Consider the following 23,863-nt stretch of genomic DNA (forward strand, 5'->3'; position numbering starts at 1 on the left):
CATAATATGGCATCTCATTAACCCCATGTACCGCCGCCGCCGCCGCCTCTACCTCCCTTCCTCTGAGCACTCAACCGCCAGTCGTCCTCGCCGGCGAACTTGTTGTACAGTGGCTGGATGCGCTCGGCCTTCTTGCGCTTGCTCAGCTTGTCCGTGCCGGCCACCTTGAAGAAGGTCGGCGCCGCCTCGACGAGCCACTTGGGTTCGATGGCCGTGGTGCAGTGCATGTACTCCTTGGTGGTCAGGACCAGCGTGTGGTAGATGACCCATTCGGCCTGCTTGCCGAACAGCGCAGAGCTGGGGTGCAGGTAGACGGGCGTGCCCTCGGTGAGCGTCTTGTAGCCCTCCTGCGGATCCTTGCGCGCGGCGTTGCGGAAAAAGCCCGAGCAGAGCGCCTGGCGCACCTTTTCCGTCTTGCGGCCGCACGACGCCACGGGGTGCTTGTAGCGGTCCATGATCTTGACGAGCTGGTCGCGGACGTCCTTGGCGCGGCGCATGGAGCGAGCCTGAATGAAATTCTCGAAGCACCAGGGGCTCGAGTAGCCGCTGTGCTTCCAGGCGTTGTAGACGTTGAGCAGCGTGAGGTGGTCGCCGTGGGGGTCGTGGAACTTGGCCTTCTTCTGGTCTGCCTGCGTCTGCTTTTCCTTTGGTCGGTAGAAGACGTTGGGGAGGTTCAGCATGGCGACGATGCTGAGCATCTCGTCGGAGCAGTCGAGGCCGACAGCAGCGATCAAGACCTTGGCGAGTGACGGCTCCATGGGGAAATCGGCCATCTTCCTGCCCAGACGCGTCAACAGGCCCTCGTCATCGAGGGCACTGAGGGCATAGAGCTCTTCCAGGGCAGTAAGCATGGTGTTGATAGGTGGGGGGTCCATAAAGTCGAAATGCAAAAGGTCATTGATGCCCATAGCTTTTAGCATGAGAATCGTATGAGACAAGTTCTGGCGCTGGATTTCGGGGATCGTAGTTGGCAGCATTTCAGACTGGTACGCTGCCTCGGTGTACAAACGGAAGCATTTTCCAGGTCCGGTTCGGCCAGCTCGCCCGGCTCTCTGGTTTGCCTGCGCCTGGGAAATGGGAGTGACAACCAGAGAGTCCATACCCAGCTTCGGGTCATAGGCATTCTGCTTGACGAAGCCGGGGTCGACGACGTAGTAAATCTCGTCGATAGTAATGGAAGTCTCGGCGATGTTGGTGGCGATGACCACCTTGCGGCTTCCAGCCGGCGCAGGCTCGAAAATGCGACTTTGCATCTCGGTAGGAAGTTGTGAGTAGACGGGGAGAATGAGGAGGTCTGGCACGTTTGGTCCCAGAGCTTTCATGCGTTCATACAAAATCTCACAGGCCGTGTCGATTTCCTCTTGACCTGTCAGGAAAAGAAGAATATCACCCTTGGGCTCAGTGAGGTGAATCTGCATAACAGTGACTAGGGCAGAGTCCAGGTAGTCGGATTCGGGTTCCCTCGAGTAGAGAATCTCGACTGGGAACGTTCGGCCGGGAATAGTGAAGATAGGGCACTCGTTGAAGTATGCAGAGAATTTGTCGGCATCGAGCGTTGCAGAGGTGACAATGACCTTCAAGTCTGGCCGGCGCTTAAGCGTCTTCTTGAGCAAAGCAAAGAGCACATCAGTAGAGATGGTGCGCTCGTGAGCCTCGTCAAGCATGATACACGAGTATCGCTTCATATCCGGATCCACAAGAATCTCACGCTGAAGCATACCGTCCGTCATGTACTTGATCTTGGTGCTCGGGCTGGTGCAATCCTCGAAACGAATGGTGTAACCAACCTCCTCTCCAAGCTTGCAGCCGACTTCTTCGGCCACACGCTTGGCCACAGACATGGCAGCCACACGACGAGGTTGGGTACATCCGATGATGCCGTCGTTGGCGAATCCCGCCTCGGCCAAGTATTGGGTCAGCTGCGTGGTCTTTCCTGAGCCTGTCTCTCCAACCACGATGAGGATCTGGTTGCCGTGAACAGCCTTGATGAGCTGGCTGCGGAAAGCATACACAGGCAACGACTCTCGCTGATCCTTGATGCTCATGTTGGTCCGCTTGCCCAAAGATTCACCCTTGGGAATGACGGCCCTCTTCCACTCCGGAACCTCGTCCGACTTGGCGTTGTTCCTCGCGTTCCTTAAATCGCTAGCAAACTTGCGCTTCTCGGGGTCCGCCATCGGGTCCTGCCACTGCGCCGACAAGTTTTCCTTGGGCTCGTCCTTGGCGGCAGCATCAGCCTCCTGTTGTTTTAATTCCTTCCGCTCCTTGGCCAAGGATGTCCCCGACATAGCGGCTCTGTTCATGGAGCCATCTGGAGCCTTGACGACACGAATGGGTGACAGCTCAAGAGACTGCTTTGTCTGGCCAGCCAAGAAAGGAGGCTCCTCCTCTCGCACTTCAATATCGACATCCTCTTCCAGCTCCATTTCACCATCACCGCGCAGCGTCGCATTGTAGTCCTCTTCCAGGTCGGGGTAATCGGATGCCTTGGCGACTCCTGAGGCGATCAACTGTCGGATCTCCCATCTCTCGGGCGAAGTCATCCTCTTCTTCTGTCGTCGTGGGGGACCTAGCGCATCCCGCGGCATGGCTGGTGTGGGATCCATATAGCCGTTCCTCCCTCCGCCTCCCAACGCCTCCATGTTGGCGCCGGTGGTCATACGTTCTTGCGGTTCTAAATCCATGCCGGTTTCTTGGTCTACATCCTTCATAGACAGGCCTATCCTTGAACCTTCGATGGCGGTGACCTTGACCCATACTTGCTGTCCTCGCGACACCAGATCCGAAGGGTGGTTGATTCGTTGACCGGCAGCCATGCGAGAGACGTGCACTAGACCATCGACCTTACCCCTGACGTGGTGAATGTTCACGAAAGCACCAAAGTCCTTTATTCCCGTAACGTGTCCCTCGTAGACTTTGTGTAGCTCCGGCGAGTCGTCGATCTCAGGCTCGGGGGCCTTGCGGAAACGGTCGTCGGCTTCGTCTTCGTAACGTGTGCGGCCTCGTCGTTCCTTGCGCGAGTCGCGGTGTCCGTCTCGCCAGTCCTCATCTCCTCGGTCTTGCGACCGCGATCTTGACCGGTACTTGTCTCGTTTTCGTCGTTCTCGCGATCGAGATCTGTCCCTCCTCCTCCGTCGGGACTCCTTGTGGTCGTTCTCGGGGCTTCGACTGCGCTTCCTCGATTCCTTCTCTTTCTTGGCCTTTCCTTCCAGACCCTCCAGCAGCGCCAGTGTGTCGTCGATGGCATCTGCTCCGCCGTCACGCTCCGGTTCCTTGTCGGGCATGGCGAGGCCACTAAACACCTTTTCCTTTTCCTGAAGGGTTCGCGAATGGTGAGGCTCCTCTGCGCTGGCGGCGCCGTTTTTTCCCTTGAACTTGGGGTGCATGGCCAGAACGAGGCGATCCAGGCTATCGATCAGACTTGGCGGAAAGTCTGCGCCAATGCCGGCGAGCTTCTCGCGGAACTGGGCGAGGGAGCTGCATTCTAGTCGTTGCGCGATGAGGAACTCGGCGAGGGTCTTATCGCCGACGCCGACGTGGTTCTGGAGTTCGGACGTGACTTTTGAAACGAGCGACAGCAGCTCGAGGTTCAAAAGGTCGTCCATGGTGGGTTGAGGCCTGCGTGGACGCAGGATGGTGTTTTTCGAAACCTGGCGCGACGGCGAAGTCGCGGGACTGTAAAAGTTGTAGGTCGCCCCTCTCACCACGGGAGAAGTACGGGTGAACCGATCTGGTTCGGTAAGCGTCGGTGAGAGTTCTTACCCTAGAGCCGCCGGGTAGGGTGTATAATCGGCGAGACAAGATGGAATTGATGAGGCTAACCATCAAATAAAATTGTAGAATAGGAATTATATACTCGGTATTTCCAGCCGGGTTCCCATTCACTTCCGTGCATATGGATTTGGTGAGTTAACGGGGCGTGTGTCTGAAACCCTACTGGGTCTGTCACGGAGCTATGCTCTCCGGGTTGGCAACCTGAAGGCTTATATTGGCAGCATGGCAAACCAATTCTTTAGAAACACATCACATAGGAGACATACAGCACCAGAGACCCGAAAATTACCGGGCCTGTGTCTTGGAGACAAATCTCACGTTTACGTAGTACAAGTGCAAATCGATTCGCGGGTGTAAGTGCGCGAGCATTGTGGCGCAAGACCCGCTAACAGTGAGTAACCTGACGTTTGCAGAGTGCTCGGCAATCGGCAATAGAAATCCATCCGAGAGCTAAACGGAGAGAAAATTTCAATAACGGCAGCCTAGAACCACTGTGATTACAACGCATTTGCAGTCTCTCAGCGATAGCGAATTCCCATCCGTGGGTTGCCTCTAGCACGGTACGTACCGGCCGCTACAATGCTCTGCAGGATGACCTGACTCGACGGCGTGGTGGAGCACCTGCCACGGCCCCTCAGCGGCCAATCAAGTGCCCTAAAACCCTGGCACATTACGCAACCCCCGCTGTCGTTCAGTGCGTGCAGCGCCCCAGGTGACCTCCAGCGGGCGGTACGTACCGGGCTCGACTCACAGGCACCCGTTCGCCAGGAATCGTCATTAGCGGCCTGCCTCAGCCTCAATACGAGTCCCAAACCCGCCACTCGCAATCCACTCTTCAACGCCTGGAAATCCTCCTCGAATCGACTCTTCTACACCACAACTGCCGATCGCCATCCATCGCTTCACCTTCATCCTCCATCCTCCATCCTCATCGTCGCCATGTGCTCCGCCGACATCTTCCTCGCCTTTATCGCGCTCCTCTTCCCGCCGCTGCCGGGTAAGTCAAGTCACCCACCTCCCCTCACGCCGCGTCTATTCCCATGGCCCGTCAATGCGTCATCGGCCTGTTGAAATCACTGCTAACCCTGTCGCACAGTCTGGGTCAAGTGCGGCATCTGTAGCGCCGACTCCCTCATTAACATCCTCCTCTGCGTGCTCGGCTTCATCCCCGGCCTGCTTCACTCGTGGTACATCATCGCCAAGTACCCCGAGCCGGCCTACGAGTACGAGGCGCTCCCCCAGGATCGCGAGGGCGGCCGCGTCACCTACGTCTACGTCCAGTGCCCTCAAGGCCAGCACTCCCAGCAGCCCAAGCCGCAGCCTCCTCAAGGCATGAACTACGGCACCCAGAGCGCCGCCGCTGCGAACCCGGCTCCTGCTCCTCAGGAGCATGGCATCGCGAATGCCGGCGAGGGAAGCTCCGATCACCAGGGCGTCCCGCCATCCTACGCAGAGGTTGTTGCTGGCGACAACAAGATCCAGTCCAAGGACTAAATTGGGAGTGCTGCAAAGCGATAAACCACGGGTGTTCCAAGAGTAGAGATGGGACAAGGAGAGAGGTCTTTCTTTGAATGTGCATTGCGTCACCAACACAATGCTGGGACGTGCATGGGGAGTTTACTGGGAATTGATTTATAACGATTGCTTCAACACAGCTGCGACAACGAACTTTGTAACGACGGAAGGATGGCGTTGGATTCGACTCCTTTAGATCAAATGACTTCAAACCTTTTATTTAGGAACGGTGCTTAGTTTCATGCCATGCCTCCTTTCTTCAATGGGGCCTGTCTCTGGATACCATGCTATGTTGACTGAGCATCCTGTGCTCATGCAGGATGTAACTCTTGCCACCACCTTCTCCAAATGATACCGGATATCCCTACACTAGAGCACCCAATTATCAGTCCCTCGCAGCCATAGAATGCTGCTTCTCCTCTGCATCAGGATCCTGCACTGACGGCGCCGGACGATCCGTTTCTTGAGGCGTCTTGTAGTATCGCATCAACTCCTGAGGTAGATACATGTAAAACGACGGAACGATAATGTCCACCGTCTTGACGAATCTCAGGCCCACGTTGAGCTCGCAGATTGTCAACCGGGCCTTCATACCCACGGGCATGTGCGATAGAAGCTCGTCGTCGAAGTAGAGCGTCATCATCTCTTGTGGGATAGGCCATGGCACCTCAGGGGTGACCCAGTCATCCTCGATGCTCGTTGGCTTGAACATGGCTTTGCCAACGGCGACATGTCCGGCTGCATTGCCCTCAATGACGAGCGACTTGACTCGGTTGACAATGTCCTCGCTGGGTCGCGAAACCTGGACCAGTTCAAGTGCGCATGTATACTCCCGGACAACCATGGGCTGCTGCTCGCAAATCTTGGAAAACATGTCGGGCTCATCCATCAGCGCAAAGGCCGAGTAGAATACGGACTTGGCATCGAATCCTTCCGGGCGGGTGAACTGCTGAAACGACCAACTCTTAGCCGCGTCATCTGGACGGAAGAGCTCCCCCGCCGCAAGGTTGAACTGGCCAGGCAAGGAGGCATACAGCTGTTGCAGCATGGGCCACTCCGTCCGCGCGCTTTCGCACACCGCCAAAGCAGCCTTGACGTTGTCTTCATACTCCGGGCACACGTCATGTTGAAGCACGTATCGGAGGAAGTTGTCAACCACGTCAATGCCCTGCACCATCCTGTCCAGCTCAAACGACGTGAGGTGCAGCAGCGTCACGGAGAAGAAGCCCGAGGCGACCCCAGCGAAATCGACGCACCAGGCATCCTCGTCGCCATTGTAGAAGCGGTCTCCGGCGGAAGTGGTGCCGTAGATGATGTCTGTGGCGGTGGCCTCGCGGCGCTGCGCAGGAGTCAGATCTCGGAGGTCTTGACGATGCAGGCCGCCAAAGGCAGCGGGATTGGTGTCGACTCCGCCCAGGAAGAGATACTCGCTGAACAGAAGAGTACGGTCGGCTTGAAGACGGCGGCGTGAGCGGAAACGTTGGATGCAGGATTGCATGCGTCTGCAAGGTGTCAGCACTTGTGGTAGTTCTCATCTCGACCAGGATCCGTACTCGGCAAAAGGCAAGTCCCTAAGAAGAGAGCGTTAGTCAAGTCCGGCGAGACTGGGGCTGAGGTACATGACATACGAGGCATAGATCTCGGTTCTTTCCTCTTCCGCTTCGGCTGGGGTCATAGGCGGATCGGCGAAGTACTCTGAGCCTCCGTCAGCTTACGGCCTGTCACAAAGCACGTCAGGATTGATTGCGAACCTTCGAAGCCATTTCCGCGATTCTTTGGGAGGGCAGTAGGGCCTCGCGAGGCTGTAGTCTTCTTGCTACTCTTGGACTTTTTCGACTTTGCAATTCCCTGTAGCAGGGACAAGTCTGGCTGAGGAGCAACTGCGGAAGCCATTGTATTGTTGAAGTCGACTCAAATCAACGATGTAGTCGGGGGCTTAGAATTCGCGATGGGTTGATGTTTTGTAGCCCTGACGACCCTGATGTTCAGAGGAGAAGTAGTTGAAAGGAGCTGTTCGAGGGCCCGTGAGTCTGTGATTCACAGCAGCGGGTTCCGGCAGCAAACAATTTTAGTGACCTACCAGGATGCACTTTTGAGACCATGCCATGTCTGTGAGAGAAGGAGCTACCAACCTGGAAGGGAGGCTCACTAGCTGGTGGAATGTGAGGTTACGGTTATAGGGCAAGCTGTTTGCAGCCGTTGGCCATCCTGCACTTACACGCTTGCGGGTGGAAGCCACGGAAACCGGCATGTTTGTCTGCGCCTCAACGGGAGCTTTCATGAGACATGGTAACTGAAAATTGCCTGCTAAGTAAATTATCTAATGGTATCATAAGTTTGCAGTTTTGCCCATTCCAAAAAACACTTTGGCGCATTCGAGGACTCTTCAAGGAGTGATGAGAAGCTAGTTGTTTGCCTTAGGGTTGAGTTGTCTACAGAGTCAGCCTCGCCAACGACTAACGCATACACCCTAGCCCTAATTCCCAACGGATAGGGATTTTTGAAACTGATAAAGAGCAACGCAGAAAGAGGCCTGTCGACTCAATTCTGCGTTATGCATCTCCGCTCAGCCTCCACCAATTTCGCAAATTAACACCTTTGTAGTTCAACAACCACCTCAGCCCAACAGCCCTAACCAAAAGGAATCGCCTAACAGACATGGGACAAGGCAGCAGTGCGGGGTCAGCGCCAATGAGCCCATAACAAGCTGCAGCTAAGGCGTGTAGCCGCGTGGGACAAGGCATAAGGCGAGGAGAATACCAAGGCCAAACGGGCTGGTTGCGTTGTGAAGTGGAGTGGGCAGCTACGGAGGCGTCCAACGGGAGAGAGAGCCGGCGGCGCAATGGACGGCTCATCCCGTCTCGTAGTAATTCATTGGTGGTTAGTGGAAATGGCGTTGGGAAGATGGTGATGGGAGCGGAGAATGTGTTTGCTGTGATTCGTACGGGCTGTTGCTTAGACGAGACGGTCACTTGAGTGGTTTTCGTGATAGCTCTGCTAGGACTTTACACTTCGTGGGATTGGTCACGGTAGCCGAAAGATGAAGCCTGTTTGTAAATGTAACTTGCCTGAATATGCATGTCGGTGTGTATCTACGCTACGTGGATAACAAGTCGCACCTTTGGTGTCTTGGTGTTTGGGTGGCTGTCAAACCGCACTTCTGACGTGAGTTGTCCAGAATATGTGAGTCAAAATCACAAATCGCCCCCATCAGCCAACACCCTAGCTCTAGGCACGTGGACATACCGGATTTCCCAAAAAGTCGGTGGCCATACGAGCACAGTCAATGGGACGAAGCCATTCGATCGCCACAAGCGCACCCAATGAGACGTGTGCCAGGGCAGCACAGCATCCGGCTTGTCGTTAGTTGCCGCCTCTGTTTTCACCACTCCCGCTGCCGAGCCGTGAGCGGCCGGTCCTAGTCCCGACCACTTGTCACATGGAGGGACGGGACCGGTGTGTGTGGTGCGAGTCTGTTGGATAAGCCGGAGACGGGAGGGAGGAAGGGAGTAATAAACGAGGTCAGGTGGGAGATGTTGCCGCTGACAATCAGCTCCCCCTGGGTCGTCTATTTGCCTCCCGTCCACGTCTACAAGCACGACCCTATCAACTATGTGCATTGCTGTTTGTAGGTAGTAGCCGAAGACGGAGCCGGACACTGACATCACTTTGCTTGACCTGACCGGGATCTCCAGCAGGGCAGAATGCAAAACACCCTCAAGTGTGAACAAAGCACGACACAGCCAGTTCGCTTGGTCCCTTGCAGGAAGCATGAAGGGAATGACGAGGCTTGCAGGTGCAAATTACAAGACCAGTCCTACGCCGTTGGGTCGATGCCGCCTCGCACCATGTCTGCAGTACAATCACTTTGTCCAGCTGGTGCTTTGTGCTCCTAGGCTATGGCTGCCATGGTGAGACACAGATGATGTGGTCGGCGCCGTGCTGTTGCGCTGCTGTGCTCCAGGCGGATTCTCGGAATGGGCCCAGAGTCTGCCCAGCGTACATCCACGGCTTCCATTGGCGGAGACCAGGGGCCTGCCCCCCTGGAAACGGCCCTCTGGCAGCGCCTTGACGGCCCGGGGGGACTGGCCTTGGGGTGGCTGAGCGGTGCGCAGCCATTCGTAGCGGCTCGTTTCAGTGGACGTTGGGCCCTATCCCATCATTTGCTGGTAGCGGCCTCGCTGGGGGCGGCCTGGTCCCTGGGTGGCAGGGTCGCTGCGAGTGGCCCACGGAAGCCCGCTATCCGCCTACCCCAAGGTGAGTGAGGGATCCGCATTTTGCCATCCGCCATCTGCCATCACATCGCCAACGACCAGCACGGCTCGCCAATGCTCGGGGTCCATCACAGACTCGGCCTTGGCCTCATCACAGTTAATGAGGCAATGTACTGCCCCCCGCCGAGCCTGAGGCCACTGTGATGACCTGTACTGGCAACTCCCGGAAAGCCGTGGTTGGCGACAGTTGTGCATGTTGAGCCCTATCCAGCAGCGGCACAGCCAAATCCCATGCATCAAATCACATCGCATCGCATCGCTGCCGCCTCCGCCTCGTTGTTCGCAATGGTCTCAGTGAAAATCTGCCCTGCTCCGTCGTCGTCCTATCTGTGGCCCCCCCATTCCCCCCTCTTTTTCGCTCTCATCGGCCATGTTATAAACTCGGGGAACTTCGCCGTCTGTTTCGCCGACTTGCCAGACAAGTTTCCAGTGGACCCCCGACCTTCTAGCTCCCGTTGCGCCAAGTTAGGTGCTTGCTTTGGCTGTCTGTGTGGCCTCGTCGCCCTTAAATTTCAAAGTCTCTTACTCGGTACCTTGCCCTTACCGCCTACACCTCCGGTCAAACTTGACCGGCACCAAGCCCAAGCCCAGGCCCAGGCCCAGCCCTGAGCAACAAGCGTATGTGCTATATTGCCCCATCCTTTGTGTCCCGTGGTGTCCCTTGTGTCTTGTCAGGGCACCCAGTGACGAAAAGTTGGCCCATCGCAAGGTTGACCTTGGCTCACCGGTTGGAATTTCAAGTTTCGCCACCACTGCCTTACCCGACGGGATCTTTTCCGCCGTCCCCATCGCTTTAATTACTATCTACGCACCTACTACGTATACGCATTTGTTTGCGCTCCCCACGGACCAGACACCTAGAACCAACCTAGGAGAAAGAAAAAAAATTGCACCGCCTTTTGCAAGGTTTGGTCGGGGGCGAGGATCCTAACGCTGATCCATCGTGACCAAAGTCATTGTCCCCCTGAAGCCCCGAGCATCGAGAGACATTGTCCGGCGTTTTGGCTACGTCTCTGTTAGGGAGAATTCAGTGGCCAAAACTCTTTTTACCACTTTCATCTTTCTCTTGCATATTTACCTCAGCTCTCAGCTCGCCTCTCGCTCTCAGCTCTCAGCTCTCAGCTTTCAGCTCCCGGCTCTTCGCACTTCGCTCTCGCGTTCAGTCTCCGCCTACCAAATAAACGCCTAGACGCCGACGCCCACTGTACATCGCTCTGCGCCTCGCTCCGCCCGCTCTCTTGGCTCACGCTCTGTGGCTCACTCTCACACCCACGCTCACACCCTCGCTCATCACGCTCCGCTCCGCCCTCCGGCGCCTCCTCCTTCAGCTCTCCCTTCTTTACCGCCGTTTGACCCGGCCTCTCGTCATTGACTTCTCTGCTCACTTCACTTCTCTTTCTCATTCTCTCTATCGCCTTGTCGCGCCTCTTCCCCCGCCATTCACCACGCTTCCCCTCCCTCCCGGTGACTAACCAACCACTGGGGACGCAATCCACCATGATGCCCGTCATCAAAGAGATACCGCACCGCGACGACCTCCGCGACTACAACTACGCAGTTGCCGGCCAGTGAGTACTTCGCCGTCCCCTTTGCGATTCTTGCGACTAGCGGCTTGCGGCTTGCGACTCTGCGCAGACTGCGGGCGCTCTTGCGCCGCGGTGCATCCCGCCAAGCGTCGCAATGCACCCCTCGTCGGCGCGTAGACTTTGATTGCTGACCAGCGACAGTGCCGGCACCATGTGCAGCGCCGATGGCGAGATGTTTATCAAGCCCTGCACGCAGTCCGAGATTGACTTTTACCAATCCGCAAACCGAAGACACCCCGAATTTGCCGACCTGATGCCTTTGTTCATGGGAGACCTGTCGCTCACCGACGCCGCCGACACGCACATCAACGAGGCCGTCGCAGGCGTCATCTCGCAGGCTGGCGGCATCGAGACCGCCAAGGAACAAATCGCCGCCACCGTCGCCCAGCAGGTCGCCCTCGCCGCCCCCGATGCCTCCAAAGACAGCGTGACTTGGGTCCCTAGCAAAGACAACAAGATCAAGACGGACAAGGCTGTGGTGCTGGAGAATGCGACGTACGGTTTCAAGAACCCCAACATCCTTGACGTAAAGCTGGGCGTGCGGTTATGGGCCGACGATGCCCCCCTGCAAAAGAAGCAGCGATTCGACAAGATTTCCTCTGAAACCACCCACGGCAGCCTGGGTTTCCGGATAGCAGGCATGCGAGTCTTCCGCGGGTCGGAGGACGCTCTCGAGCTGGACGAGGAGGAGTACAAGATCTACGACAAGGACTACGGCCGGGTAACGGTCACTAATGACAATGTGGTCGACGAATTCCGCAAGTTTGTCTTTAACAACGCCGCCGGTATTGATAAAGAGCTCGGTCGCGCCGTCTGCGAGGCATTCGCGCGGGACCTGCGACGGGTTGAAGACATCATCTCACGACATGAAAGCCGCATGTACTCATCATCGCTGCTCTTCATCTTCGAGGGTGATGGCGAGGCCCTGCGCAATGCCATCGAGGATAATAACGCTCTCGTCGACTCAGAGGCTGGCATTGGCCAGGCGGCCCGGACCACCAAGAGAGTTGATAGTGGCATCGCTCTTGACGAGGACGAGGACGTAGACGATGACTCAGACATTGAGTCCTCGCTGCCACAAATCTACGCGTTGAAGCTGATCGACTTTGCACACGCCGCCTGGACACCCGGCCTGGGCCCGGACGAGAACTCCCTGACTGGCGTGCGGAGCCTGGCTCGCATCTTCGAGGAGATGGCACAATAAACATGCATGGACATGGAGGTGATGGCATTGCAGATGCATTGGGTCACCAAGTCAAGACAAAATAAAGGGCGGAAGCAAGAAAGGCAAGGGATGCATTTGTTGGACCGGAGGGCCGGTCACACCGATACCCAGCGCAATTGGATTGACGGAAGAGGGTAGAAAAGGCTCCTCGGCGGAGATTATATGGCAACACGTTGCCCATGATGATGACTGTTGCTTTCAAGTCCGCCTGCCACCTGTTTGGCTTTGTGGCAGAGGACTCGGCGTTGACATGGAGGGAGTTCCAAATACATGTATACATATGGAGGACATTAGAGCATAGCATTCATCGGTAGACATGACACGGCGAAAGGAGAACGGGCAAGACCCGGGTTTCAGCCTATCCACGACAAACCACTGCGCCATAGTTGATATTCGCACCAATCCGTGTCCGCTGTGAACATGCCGAGGTACGCCGTTTAGGTGAACCACCAAGGTGAACTATTAAGGTGAAGCAGAGTGATGAAGGTAGTCAATGTGCGAAAGGGGTGGTGGCGCGCACTTGTCTGTGCGTGCCGGGACCTCATCCGCAGGCGCTTGGAGGCCTAATCATGCAGCATGCAGAGGGATGGGATCTAGATCTTGCCTGCGAGGCGGTGACGACGGTGATGTGATGGTCGTAGGAGCACCCTCTGGGTGTTCGGTGTACACACTTGAAGAGGACGACAGAATAAGAATTTCAAGAACTCACAACAATGTACTCATCATGTGTCTGCGTATTTCTGTCGCTTTGCGGGGACCAACCACCACTAAGAAATACTAGACTGCCAAGGGTGGGCTTCTGGAAAGCTTCCACATCGGCCCCACGCACCGCCCCGTAGTCCACCGCGCGCCCGCGCAAAAAGTCCAACTTCACGGCTCGACTCCGCAATCGATGTAGTTGGCCATGTCGATTCCAGGCCTGGGCCAGATTCCCGCGCAGGTGAGCATCCCCGTGCTGCTGGAGCTATCCAGCATAGCGACAAAGGCGCCCAGCACCGAGTTGAAGCTGCTTGACTGACCGACTCTGCTCAACCACAGCCCACCGCCTCGTCCACCCGAGTCATCACCCTCCGTCCCGCCTCAGAATGGCGATTCCAAGTGCCCCTGGGCTCCCCGCTCCTCCTCAAACTGCTCTCGGGCACCGCTGAGAAGGACGGCATCGAGCTGGCCCCGCGCAACGCCTACACCTTCTCCGGCATCAAGTCCAAGATCCTGTCGTGGCACGGCTGCGAGCTCGAGCTTGACGGCCGCTGCGAGCGCGAGTTCATCACCGAATATGCGAACCCGACCGAGAACCCGGCAAATGCCCACCTGAACCTCCACGGCCAGCTCAACGAGATGCGCGTCATGGCCGCGAGAGAGGGCAGGGAGGGTCCGCGGGTGCTCGTCACGGGCCCTGCCAACACCGGCAAGACGACGCTGGTCAAGACGCTGACGAGCTACGCGACGCGACAGGGCTACCAGCCACTACTAGTCAACACGGATCCGAGGGAGGGCATGCTGAGTCTGCCGGGCACGCTGAGCGCGAGTGTCTTTGCGACCGTCATGGACCCCGAGGCAGTGGACGGCTGGGGCAGCACCCCGACCAGCGGACCGAGCGGCGTGCCCGTGAAGCTTCCCCTGGTGTTTTACTACGGCCGCGAGTCGCCCGAGGCCGACCCCGACTTCTACCGAGAGATCACCAGCAAGATGGCCGGTTCCGCCAGCGCACGCCTGAGCGAGGACGTGAGCGTCCGCAGCTCCGGTGTCATTGTGGATACCGTCGGGTTCAGCGACGACAGCAAGGTTGGGATGGACCTCATCGCGCATCTCGTCGACGAACTTTCAAGTACGCACAACCCGAAACCTTGCGGCGCGGGCACAGAGCTAACTGGGACGCAGTCAATGTCATTGTCGTGGTGGGACCTGCGCAGACGAACGCCGAGATGATGCGGCGCTTCGGCAGCGAACGAACGAGTCTCGGGGAGCCCATCAGCGTCGTCCATCTGGACCGCTCGGACGGCGTGGTGGCTCGAGACGAGGTCTTTATGCAACACTGGAGAGAGGCTGCCATCAAGGAGTACTTCTTTGGCGATGCGAGGCGGACACTGAGCCCCCTGATCCAACAGGTCGACTTTGACAATGTGGTCATCTACAAAGCCTCCGACTGTACGTGACTCCTACATTCTTTCTCTGCGGTTCTCTATTGTCGGGATTAAAACCACTACCTTGGACAAAGAACTGACCACCTCCTAGATTCTACCTATGGCGAGGAAACTCTCGTCCGCGAAGCGCCATCGTCGCCCATGCAGCACTGGACGCTAGCCATCATGCATGCGTCCCCCAAGGACTCGCCAGAGACGGTCCGGGCGGCGAGCGTCATGGGCTTCGTCTACGTGTCGGACGTCGACGAGGAACGCCGCAAGATCAAGCTCCTGGCTACGGTGAGCGGGCGCCTTGGCGACCAGCCGCTGGTGTGGGGGAAGTGGCCGGAGCCGTACATCAACTTGTTGGGATAGAGTAGAAAGGCAGAGAGCAATACAGTATATTTGGAATTGTGAACGGTCTTGTGAGACGAGGGGCTTGCTGTTGACACGTTGATGTACCGTACTGAATAGGTGATCTATCTACAGCATGTGCGAATGTGTGAGCGTGCGAATATCATCTGCCGAGAAGATCTGTGGACGGATGGATACCGTTGCATGCCCTCGGAGTTACTTCTGACTCCGGTTGCGAGTTGATTGATTCGCATATGTCTTGGCGTAGGAGATGAGATGTCACTCCTCACCGTGATGCTCACCCTCGTCATACAGTACATCCTGGCAATGTTGGTACATCCCGGGCCTGTTTCCATAGTTGGTATGAGGAACGCTTACAGAAAGGCGCCTCAGGTTAAGAATATCCAATGTAATTGCCGTCTTTCGATGTAGATTGCAGCTCCTAACTTGAAGCCTGCGAGTATCCTAGCTCCCACAACCCCAACTAACACAAGCCCAACCGATGCAAAACCCTCCCTGCTCATCGCAACCCTACCGCATCGTCTTCCCTAATCCGGCGACATCGACATACCGGGAGTGTGCCGACCACTGGGCGTGAAACCGACCACCGGCATGTACCCGACTCCCGGAGGGGGAGGCCGCATGGGGCTCCCTGCTTATCCCGACGTACACAGGACCTTCCTAATCCCCTTCGTCGCGTTTGCTTCTTTCCCCCTTGCTGGCGGCTGCTTTCACAAGGCGGACGATCATACAGCGCCGGCGGCGAATCAAGGATGTGCTGGGCGTTGCTTGGTGGAGGGGGGATTCCATCCGGGTCTTGAGAGCCGGATGGTGGGTGGGTGGGTGGTGTGGGGTGTGGGACGTGGGTTATTGGGCCTGCAGTCGTAGGGATGCAAGTGGACTGTAGGTACGAATTTGGAGTAGAATGTACGCGAATATACCTTTAGTGTCGAGGGGACTTATATGGGACGATTTGGAGGAGAAGGTCGGTTTCCGAGACGGAGGTATTGACGTGTGCCGAGTGAGAGAGCTCGTTGACGGATGCGATTAGACGCATGTTGCAGAGGGCCGGCCAGCGGCGATCATATCGTGCACTCCCACTCCTCCACCGCTCCTTTCACTCTATCGATACTTAAAAATGCGCCCGGAGCGGGATGCCGGTCCTCGGGGAGCGGCAGCAGTCGGTTAAGCTTAGCTGGCGCGCCGAAGCTCCCGATGACGGCTCAGCACGGCGCCGGGGGCGGTCTGGAGAAATGGGGGCCGGCGAGACCGGGCCAGCACGGCCGACGACGCCCGCCTCACCCTCAGCTCTCAGCGAAGGTTGCCGGCGAAAGAAATCGCACTCCTGCCTTAGTTTTCGTACTAGATGTGAAGTGGGTACTCCGTCCGAATAATGGCTAATGTGTTGCATACCACCTTGTTATTACGGTTCAAGCATTGCAGTCTAAGCCTGGGTTCTTAGGGTGCTGCCGCGTTTCGTGGACTGACATGAGACGAGGTAAGTTAGCGGCAAAGACGACCGCCAAGAATGCACGTATTACCCCATGGACGGTAAATTCCTGTATGCTACCGTCAATTACGTATGCATCACACTGCTCTGTCTCTCTTTTGCCAATGCCGACCAAAACTGAGGCAGCCAAGACTCACCGGGGGGAGGCCCGCATTAGACCGGAGCGGAGCCGGACGGGGCACAAGCCGCCCTAGGCGACCCAAGTGGTGACGCCCACGTTGTCCCATGTTGCCCATGTTTTCTCTGTCTTTTCACGCACAAGACGGGAAACTGCCCCGTCTTAACAGGACCTGCCAAGAGGCCAAATCCATGATGCCATGAAACCCAAGCCTTGAGAGTGCTTAAGCTTAACTGTTTAGCGCTCCCACGGACCAGCAAGCTTACTTATCCGGCTCGGTTTGCCCCTCACTTCACTCCCAACGCAGTGAATAACTAACGCGTAACGGAGGCGGGATGTTGTGTATCTAACGTTATCGCCATTCACTATCCAGCAGCCCGGTCTGATCTAGGCCGCCGAGTCGCGTGGTGTTAGAAAGGCGAGAGCACACGCCAGACGACGACGGAATGGTGCTGTTTCCTACCGGCTCGTTTGACCAAACGATAAGAGTTTGCCAAGTCCGTCGGCGTTACACTGTCCTGGGTCTGTGACTTGCTGCCAGGGAAGGAAGGACGTCTTGGCTTTTCTTGGCTTCGAGGCGAAGCAAATATTCCAACCGAGGATTGCCCTTCTGTCGACAGCGGCAGTGGGAGGCAAACTAAGGGTGGTGGAAAAAGGGAGCAGTGATTGGCTACGTGAGGCACCCTGGCTCGATGATCATGTGGTTGCAACGGAGGAGGATGGATGCGCTGTGGGCAATCCAACCAGGGCCTTGACCCACTGTAGATTGCCGCCACTGTTTTCTCGCCCAAGAAGTTTGTAGAGCACGTGGGGTCTTGAGCCATTGTCTCCTGGCGGAATTGAGACTGCGAGCGTCTCCCGTGGGGGGAATGAAGGCGAAGGAGATGGTCTCGGGAAACGATACTTTGCGGGAGATGCCATCGCACGCCCCAATTGGCTCCTTTGTTTATCCTTTTCAGCTTCATTGCGGTTGATGGTGTCGTCGTCCGGTTCATTCCCCCCGCCGCTGTCTGCCCCTCTGGACCCCTCCCCCGCAAAGTGTTCTGAGGTTGGGTCGGGGCTATTGTCCGTAGGCAAATTGCAACCCCACGTGTAGGACATAGCTGTTCGCTGCTGCTGCATTTCCGTTTGGGCGGCTAATTTGCCAACAAAGCGTTTGCCGGGTTTGTGTCCCCTTGGCTTGGCCTTCCTGTTGTGATCGGTCTTGTGCTCGTTTGCCAAGTGACGGTTGATGATTGATGACGACAACGAAAACCCACCCACCATCACCGACGACACGAGCACTAACACCATGGCCGAACACTCATTCAAACACCACCAACAAGATTCGCCCTCCGTGCACACGCAATGATGCCGCGAGCCGACCCCTGCTGCTCTCGACTTGAGTATAACACCCTAGCAATGCTGCAAGCTAATTTGCCCGACTCCGCCATGCTGCCAAGCAGCCAGTCGAGAGTACTCGCGGCGACATGCCGGTACTTGTGTGTCCGTCTCCACGCACCGGCGCAGCCACCATTGGCAAGCCGTGGTACGAGTCGCCCCAGGTCGCTCCCGGGTCCTCAACAAACGCGGAATCGCAGCAACTCCATCGCTGAGGTCCACCAAACCTAATCTCGACGATCCATCCCTCTGAGCTCCGTAGCGTGGCTCTGCGATGGCTGGCCGGAGGCGACTCGTCAGTTGGTCGTCACAAAACGCTGCCACGCCCGCCGGGGAGCACACATCGCTACGGAACAGCGGCAACGGCACTGGCGGGGGCTTCTGGCGCGTTTGGGCGAGTCTTGAGGTGAGGTGAGTGAGCATGTGTGGAGATGGACCAGGGTGGCTTCCGCTAAGACCACTAAGACAAGGAGGATCCCATTCAGAAGCCGTGTGGCCGTGTGTGGATGGCTGCCGGCGCAGCTAAGTGTCAAGGTGTGCAGTACGTACCTACCTGCTATCCATCTTTTGAGTGTCAGTGTACATGTCTCCATCGCCGCCTCACCTGTGCGTATGCCAAGTGCAAAAGTGGATAGTGGTGGAACTGGGAACGGAAGGCGCGTGGCCACCCCGCTACTGCTTCTTGTCACGGTTCTCGCGCCTTCTCTCGTCGCTGCGAGCCGCATGCCGCACAGTTCGAAAGTCGGACTGCTGTCCTGGATTCTCGATTCTGTGGACTCTGACTGTACCTCCTTCCCGTCTTCCCGTCCCTGTCTTATCGTCTCCCCCTCCCCGGAGCTTGGAAATAAAGAGGCCGGCTTCCCTTTGTTCCTTCCTTCTTCTTTTCCTTCTTCTTCTTCTTCTTCTTCTTCCCTAGGTCTCGTGCCAATCTCTCTTACACCAACACCCTCACCTCTTCTTCTGGTTGATCTCCAACCGGCATCCCTAAACCACAACCATCCCTCAACTCGTCCCAAGCATCTTTTAGCTTACCCAACACCCATTCGATGGGAGAAACCGAAGGCAAAAGTACGAATGGTGCAGCTCACGCCAACGCCACCTCGGACTCGTCGACTGTTGCCAGCTCCGCCAGCGGCCAGGATGACCAGCCGCCTATAGCGGAACCCCCCGACATATTCATAGAGAAGTCTGCTCTGCCTCACACGCTCTCGCCTGAGCGCGTTGCCCAGGATCTCAACACCGACATCCTCAATGGGCTGAGCAACGACGATGCTGCCGCCCGGTTGACCCGGGACGGCCCCAACTCCATCAAGGGCGCCAAGGGCGTCTCGCTCTGGGAGATCTTTCTCCAGCAGGTCGCCAATGCCTTGACTGTCGTCCTCATCGCTGTGACAGCCCTGTCCTTTGCTATCCAGGACTACATCGAGGGCGCTGTTGTCGCTGCCGTCATTGTCCTCAACATTGTTGTAGGGTATGTTCTGTTGCTACACACACACGCACGCACACGCACATCTGTTTGTGCACTTGATGAAGTTGCTCTCGCATCCATCTATTTGCTCTGCCTTGCATTGCCATGCTTGCTATACATCTCTAGCGCATCCCCTCCCCGTCCCGCTTTCTCTTCCTTTCGGTGACGCCTAGTGATTCGCAATGCCCAAGCCCCCAAGGCCGAAGCCGAATCCCAAAGCTCCCAGGGCTCCCTCGACTCCTTGCTCCTCACCAGACGCTAACATCCATACTATCAGGTTGATCCAGGATTACCGTGCCGAACAGACTATCCAGTCTCTGTATGCTCTGTCTACTCCCAAGTGCAAGGTTATTCGCGATGGCCACAGTGAAACTATCAAGGCGGAAACGCTGGTCAAAGGCGATATAGTCTCCCTTGCAACTGGTGATGTTGTTCCTGCCGATCTGCGACTTGTCCAAGGCATCAACGTTTCTACCGATGAGGCACTCCTCACTGGCGAATCCGTTGCCATCAGCAAGAAACCCGAAGCCGTCTTCACCGACCCGGTTATGCCCATCGGTGACCGAACCAACCTGGTATACTCTGGAAGCTCCGTCACCCGTGGCCGAGCTACCGGTATCGTCATCTCAACTGGTATGCAGACGGAAGTTGGCCAAATTGCCGAACTTCTCCGCAAGACCAAGAATGACACCACCGGAAAGGGGCCCGTTGGCACCTTTGTCTTCAAGGCTTATCACTCTATTCGCAACATCCTGGGTCTCGAGGGCACCCCCCTCCAGGTGACCCTAAGCAAGTTCGCCCTTCTGCTCTTCGCCTTTGCTATCCTACTCGCCATCATCGTCTTTTCCGTCAGCAAGTGGAAAATAGGGGACGAGGTTCTGCTGTACGGAATCTGTGTCGGTGTGGCTGTTATCCCCGAATCCCTGCTTGCTGTCTTGACCGTTACAATGGCTGTTGCTACTAAAGCAATGGTCCGCGGCAACGTCATTGTCCGTCAAATGCCATCTCTCGAGGCTGTTGGTGGTGTTACCAACATCTGCTCCGACAAGACTGGTACTCTGACACAAGGACGCATGATCACCCGCAAGGTCTGGCTTCGCGGAAATCTCCTGGGAACGGTTGAGGGTACCGCGAACCCATATGACCCCGGCAGTGGAACTGTCTCCTGGTCCAGGGATCTGGCCGGAAGCTGTCTCAACGCTTTTCTCAACACACTTGTTCTCTGTAACAACGCCATGGTATCCGACGGCAAGAAGGAACCGGAGACTGACTCTAGTAGCGTCATCACCGCATCCGGAGATGCCGAATGGAAAGCCATTGGCGAACCTACCGAGATTGCCCTAAAGGTCTTTGCTATGCGTTTTGGCCAAAACAGGCCGGTTGGTGATACTCTGATTGCAGAGCATCCTTTTGACTCGTCCTGCAAGCTCATGAGTGTGGTATACGGAAATCATGTCGAAAAGGCCTACAAGGTCTATACCAAAGGAGCCGTTGAGGTTCTCCTAACTAAACTAAACGAAACTGAGGAGTTCAAGGCCGAAATCCTAGCCAAGGCTGAGGAGCTCGCTGGCCAGGGTCTGCGAGTGCTCTGCATTGCGACCAAGACCGCGGACGGAGAAGCGCAAGAGCTTCATGACCGTTCCAAGGTTGAAAGCCAGCTCGAGTTTCTTGGTCTCGCCGGCCTCTATGATCCTCCTCGTCCCGAAACCGCCGGTGCCGTCGCCCAATGCCGTGAAGCCGGCGTAACTGTGCACATGGTCACTGGCGATCATATCAAGACTGCCACTGCAATTGCGTACGAAGTCGGAATTCTTAAGAGCGACATGCCCCTGAGGGCCAACGCCGTCATGGCTGCTTCGGACTTTGGCAATCTCACCGATGCGCAAATCGACAAATTGGAAAACCTGCCCGTTGTCCTCGCCCGTTGCAGCCCCTTAACCAAAGTCCGTATGATCGAGGCTCTGCATCGCCGCAAGGCCTTTTGTATCATGACTGGCGATGGTGTCAATGATTCGCCAGCTCTCAAGCAGGCAGATGTCGGTATCGCCATGGGAGACCGTGGCAGCGACGTTGCCAAGGAAGCCGCCGACATGGTCCTAACTGATGATAACTTTGCTTCTATCGTGACTGGTATTGAGGAGGGCCGAAGGCTCGCTGACAATATCCAGAAGGTAAGAGCTCATTGACACGTTACGAATGTTCAGTTGCTAACAGCCCTAGTTCTTACTGCATCTTCTCACGTCCAACTTGGCACAAGTCATTTTGCTTCTGATTGGTCTTTGTTTCAGAGACGAAAGCGGTGTTGCCGTCTTCCCTCTGTCGCCTCTGGAAATTCTCTGGGCTAACCTCATCACGTCTTCGCCCCTCGCTCTCGGTTTGGGCCTAGAAGAAGCTGCGCCGGACATCTTGCGCCGCCCCCCTCGCAGCTTGCGTTCTGGAGTCTTCACCCCCGATCTCGTCCGTGACCAGCTCATGTACGGAACCTTTATGGGCTCTCTCTGTCTGTGCGCCTTCATGCTTGTCAACTACGCTGCGTCTGGCAGAGGTTACTACGCAATGCCTGAGGGTTGCAACGAGCCCTCTGCACATGGCTGTGACCATGTGTACCGTGCCCGAGCCACCACTTTCTCAACCCTGAGTTTCTTGTTATTGGTTACTGCTTGGGAGGTCAAGCACTTTCACCGAAGTCTCTTTGCCATGGATGAGCGTTGGACTGGCCCCTTTTCGGTCTTCAAGACCATTTATCACAACAAGTTCCTTTTCTGGTCTGTTGTTGGCGGCTTCCTCGCCACATTCCCCGTCGTTTATATCCCCGTTCTCAATACCGAAGTTTTCAAGCACAAGGGTCTCAGTTGGGAGTGGGGTGTCGTCGCGGGTTGCGTTGTCACATACATTGCTCTCCTCGAGATTTACAAGGCCGTCAAGCGCAGATTTAAGCTTGGCATTGACAAACGCCCTGCGGTGGAAGTCTAGGTGTAAGCAATGAGTTGTGGAGTGGAGGACAGGTTTTAAGGATGGGTGGGCGGGTCAGAATGTCTAGCTAGCATGAGTATCGCTACTATCCTATAGTCAATGTATGAATTTCCTGTCATGTTAAGTGTTCGGCGTAAATGCAGAGCCATAACACAGAGTTTAGCAAGACAAGGTAATCCAGAATGGATGAAAAACTCTAGATGAATCAAGTTGAGGTCAAGAATGGATCACATCTTGACGTGCACCGAGATTGGCCATTAATCTTGAAGCCAACTTGCCTATGTCACACCCGGGATAAATCGGGTAAATGGAAGAGTGTATCCATCCATGCACTTGACGACCGAAGCCATCCGAGCTACGTGCCTATCTTTCTGCATATCAATCAAGCAATCAATCAATCAGCGACCCGGGGATGCGTCAGGTGGGCACATTCCCGTCGGTCCTGCATGACTAGCCAGACTGGGACGTGATGATATCACTTCAAACCGCGAGGACAGACTAGAGAAGTCATGCGACAAGGACGCTGCCGGCGGCAGCCAATCTAGATGGTGCAGCCATCAACTGAATATGTACGGCAATTCGGAATAAGGGGACCAAATGGCGACGCGGGCGGCAGGCCATGTCGAGCATGAAATGAGGCCCGTTTGGCCACGATGCTATTGGCCAGGTTCCCAGCTCAGATGTCTAGGTGTGGTGGAGCTTCGAGAGAGTAAGACGCACCTGGAGGGGTTGCGGGGAAGTTGTCTTGGCTGAAGGAGGTGCTGTCGACCGATTCCGTGACATTGGGCATGTTGGGTTGTGGTTGGAGGTCGGAGATGGTCGCCAGTGACGGGCCTGGTCAGATGATTGCTGATCTTATGTGTTGGTTTTTATTCGATGTTGATAGTGGTTGGATTGAAAAGTCCTTCTCTAGTGATGCAAAGGAGCTTGTACTCGCATTAGGATAAGGCGTGCTCTGCTTGAAGTCGTCTGCGAGTCGCCCTGAAGCAGTAGGAATGCAGTCGCAGGAGTCGCAACCCGGCCTCGTAATTCATGCCGACTGGTCCTCGAGGTCGGGAAGCGGACTACGAGAAAAGAGAAAGATCTAAATGATATCATACGAGGAGAAGTTAGATATCTTAACCCGCCTGCAAGTCTTCACTGCCAAGACAAATGCATTAGGTTCGTGACGCAAGGCTGATCTGGCGCCTAAGCGCCCCTTAGCTCAACGTATCTCCAGCCAATGCATGTTGGTGAGACACAAGAATGTCGAGGTTAGAAGCGTAAGACAAGAAGAGAAGCCTGTATTTTGGATGTAATAACCGAAATCAAGTGGCCTTGGGCTGCGCAACTTGAGAGAGACGTCAAATAATTTCAAACACTACTGGTCTGGCTTGACAGTTGGTTAGGGGGTAAGGAGGGAGTCGAAGAGATGGCGAGCATCTACAAGCCTTGTCGTGATGGCATGTGTAAAATATACCTGGAGTTTATCTTGTTGATTTGCTTCCATGGCGTTCGGATATAGGTTGTTGGCACAATTGAGAATCGGGTCGGAGTGGCGTGATATTTCCGACAGCAGAGAGC

General features: G+C 56.0%; 7 protein-coding genes across 7 annotated transcripts; 5 read left to right on the forward strand and 2 right to left on the reverse strand.

Annotated features, from left to right (window-relative positions):
- Window positions 1–4,713: 4,713 nt before the first annotated feature.
- On the forward strand, window positions 4,714–5,268 carry BGZ61DRAFT_494917 (uncharacterized protein; the record flags this gene model as incomplete). Its single annotated transcript, XM_046250812.1, has 2 exons — window positions 4,714–4,771; window positions 4,871–5,268. The coding sequence occupies 2 exons, from the start codon at window positions 4,714–4,716 to the stop codon at window positions 5,266–5,268; spliced, it is 456 nt and encodes a 151-aa protein (XP_046103435.1).
- A 406-nt stretch (window positions 5,269–5,674) lies between these two features.
- Window positions 5,675–7,182, reverse strand: BGZ61DRAFT_533717 (Argonaute complex, subunit Arb1; the record flags this gene model as incomplete). Its single annotated transcript, XM_046254044.1, has 4 exons — window positions 5,675–6,791; window positions 6,843–6,860; window positions 6,918–6,984; window positions 7,041–7,182. The coding sequence occupies 4 exons, from the start codon at window positions 7,180–7,182 to the stop codon at window positions 5,675–5,677; spliced, it is 1,344 nt and encodes a 447-aa protein (XP_046103436.1).
- A 1,131-nt stretch (window positions 7,183–8,313) lies between these two features.
- Window positions 8,314–9,164, reverse strand: BGZ61DRAFT_50339 (uncharacterized protein). Its single transcript, XM_046251768.1, has one exon. It carries the CDS (start codon window positions 9,060–9,062, stop codon window positions 8,484–8,486), a length of 579 nt encoding a protein of 192 aa, XP_046103437.1. The 5' UTR covers window positions 9,063–9,164; the 3' UTR covers window positions 8,314–8,483.
- Window positions 9,165–11,063: 1,899 nt separating this feature from the next.
- On the forward strand, window positions 11,064–12,353 carry BGZ61DRAFT_354709 (inositol polyphosphate kinase-domain-containing protein; the record flags this gene model as incomplete). The annotated part of the gene is made up of 2 exons (XM_046240645.1): window positions 11,064–11,131; window positions 11,291–12,353. The coding sequence occupies 2 exons, from the start codon at window positions 11,064–11,066 to the stop codon at window positions 12,351–12,353; spliced, it is 1,131 nt and encodes a 376-aa protein (XP_046103438.1).
- A 925-nt stretch (window positions 12,354–13,278) lies between these two features.
- BGZ61DRAFT_479273 (Pre-mRNA cleavage complex II protein Clp1-domain-containing protein) lies at window positions 13,279–14,872 on the forward strand (the record flags this gene model as incomplete). Its single annotated transcript, XM_046249089.1, has 4 exons — window positions 13,279–13,314; window positions 13,413–14,202; window positions 14,256–14,522; window positions 14,610–14,872. The coding sequence occupies 4 exons, from the start codon at window positions 13,279–13,281 to the stop codon at window positions 14,870–14,872; spliced, it is 1,356 nt and encodes a 451-aa protein (XP_046103439.1).
- A 2,982-nt stretch (window positions 14,873–17,854) lies between these two features.
- Window positions 17,855–18,249, forward strand: BGZ61DRAFT_454157 (uncharacterized protein). Its single transcript, XM_046246170.1, has one exon. The coding sequence runs from the start codon at window positions 17,881–17,883 to the stop codon at window positions 18,088–18,090; it is 210 nt and encodes a 69-aa protein (XP_046103440.1). The 5' UTR covers window positions 17,855–17,880; the 3' UTR covers window positions 18,091–18,249.
- Window positions 18,250–18,655: 406 nt separating this feature from the next.
- BGZ61DRAFT_454159 (uncharacterized protein) lies at window positions 18,656–22,418 on the forward strand. The gene is made up of 3 exons (XM_046246171.1): window positions 18,656–19,330; window positions 19,605–21,498; window positions 21,548–22,418. The coding sequence occupies exons 1-3, from the start codon at window positions 18,906–18,908 to the stop codon at window positions 22,298–22,300; spliced, it is 3,072 nt and encodes a 1,023-aa protein (XP_046103441.1). The 5' UTR covers window positions 18,656–18,905; the 3' UTR covers window positions 22,301–22,418.
- Window positions 22,419–23,863: the final 1,445 nt, after the last annotated feature.

This window comes from Ilyonectria robusta (genome assembly GCF_021365365.1).
Source record: "Ilyonectria robusta strain PMI_751 chromosome Unknown BGZ61scaffold_12, whole genome shotgun sequence".
NCBI lineage: Eukaryota > Fungi > Ascomycota > Sordariomycetes > Hypocreales > Nectriaceae > Ilyonectria > Ilyonectria robusta.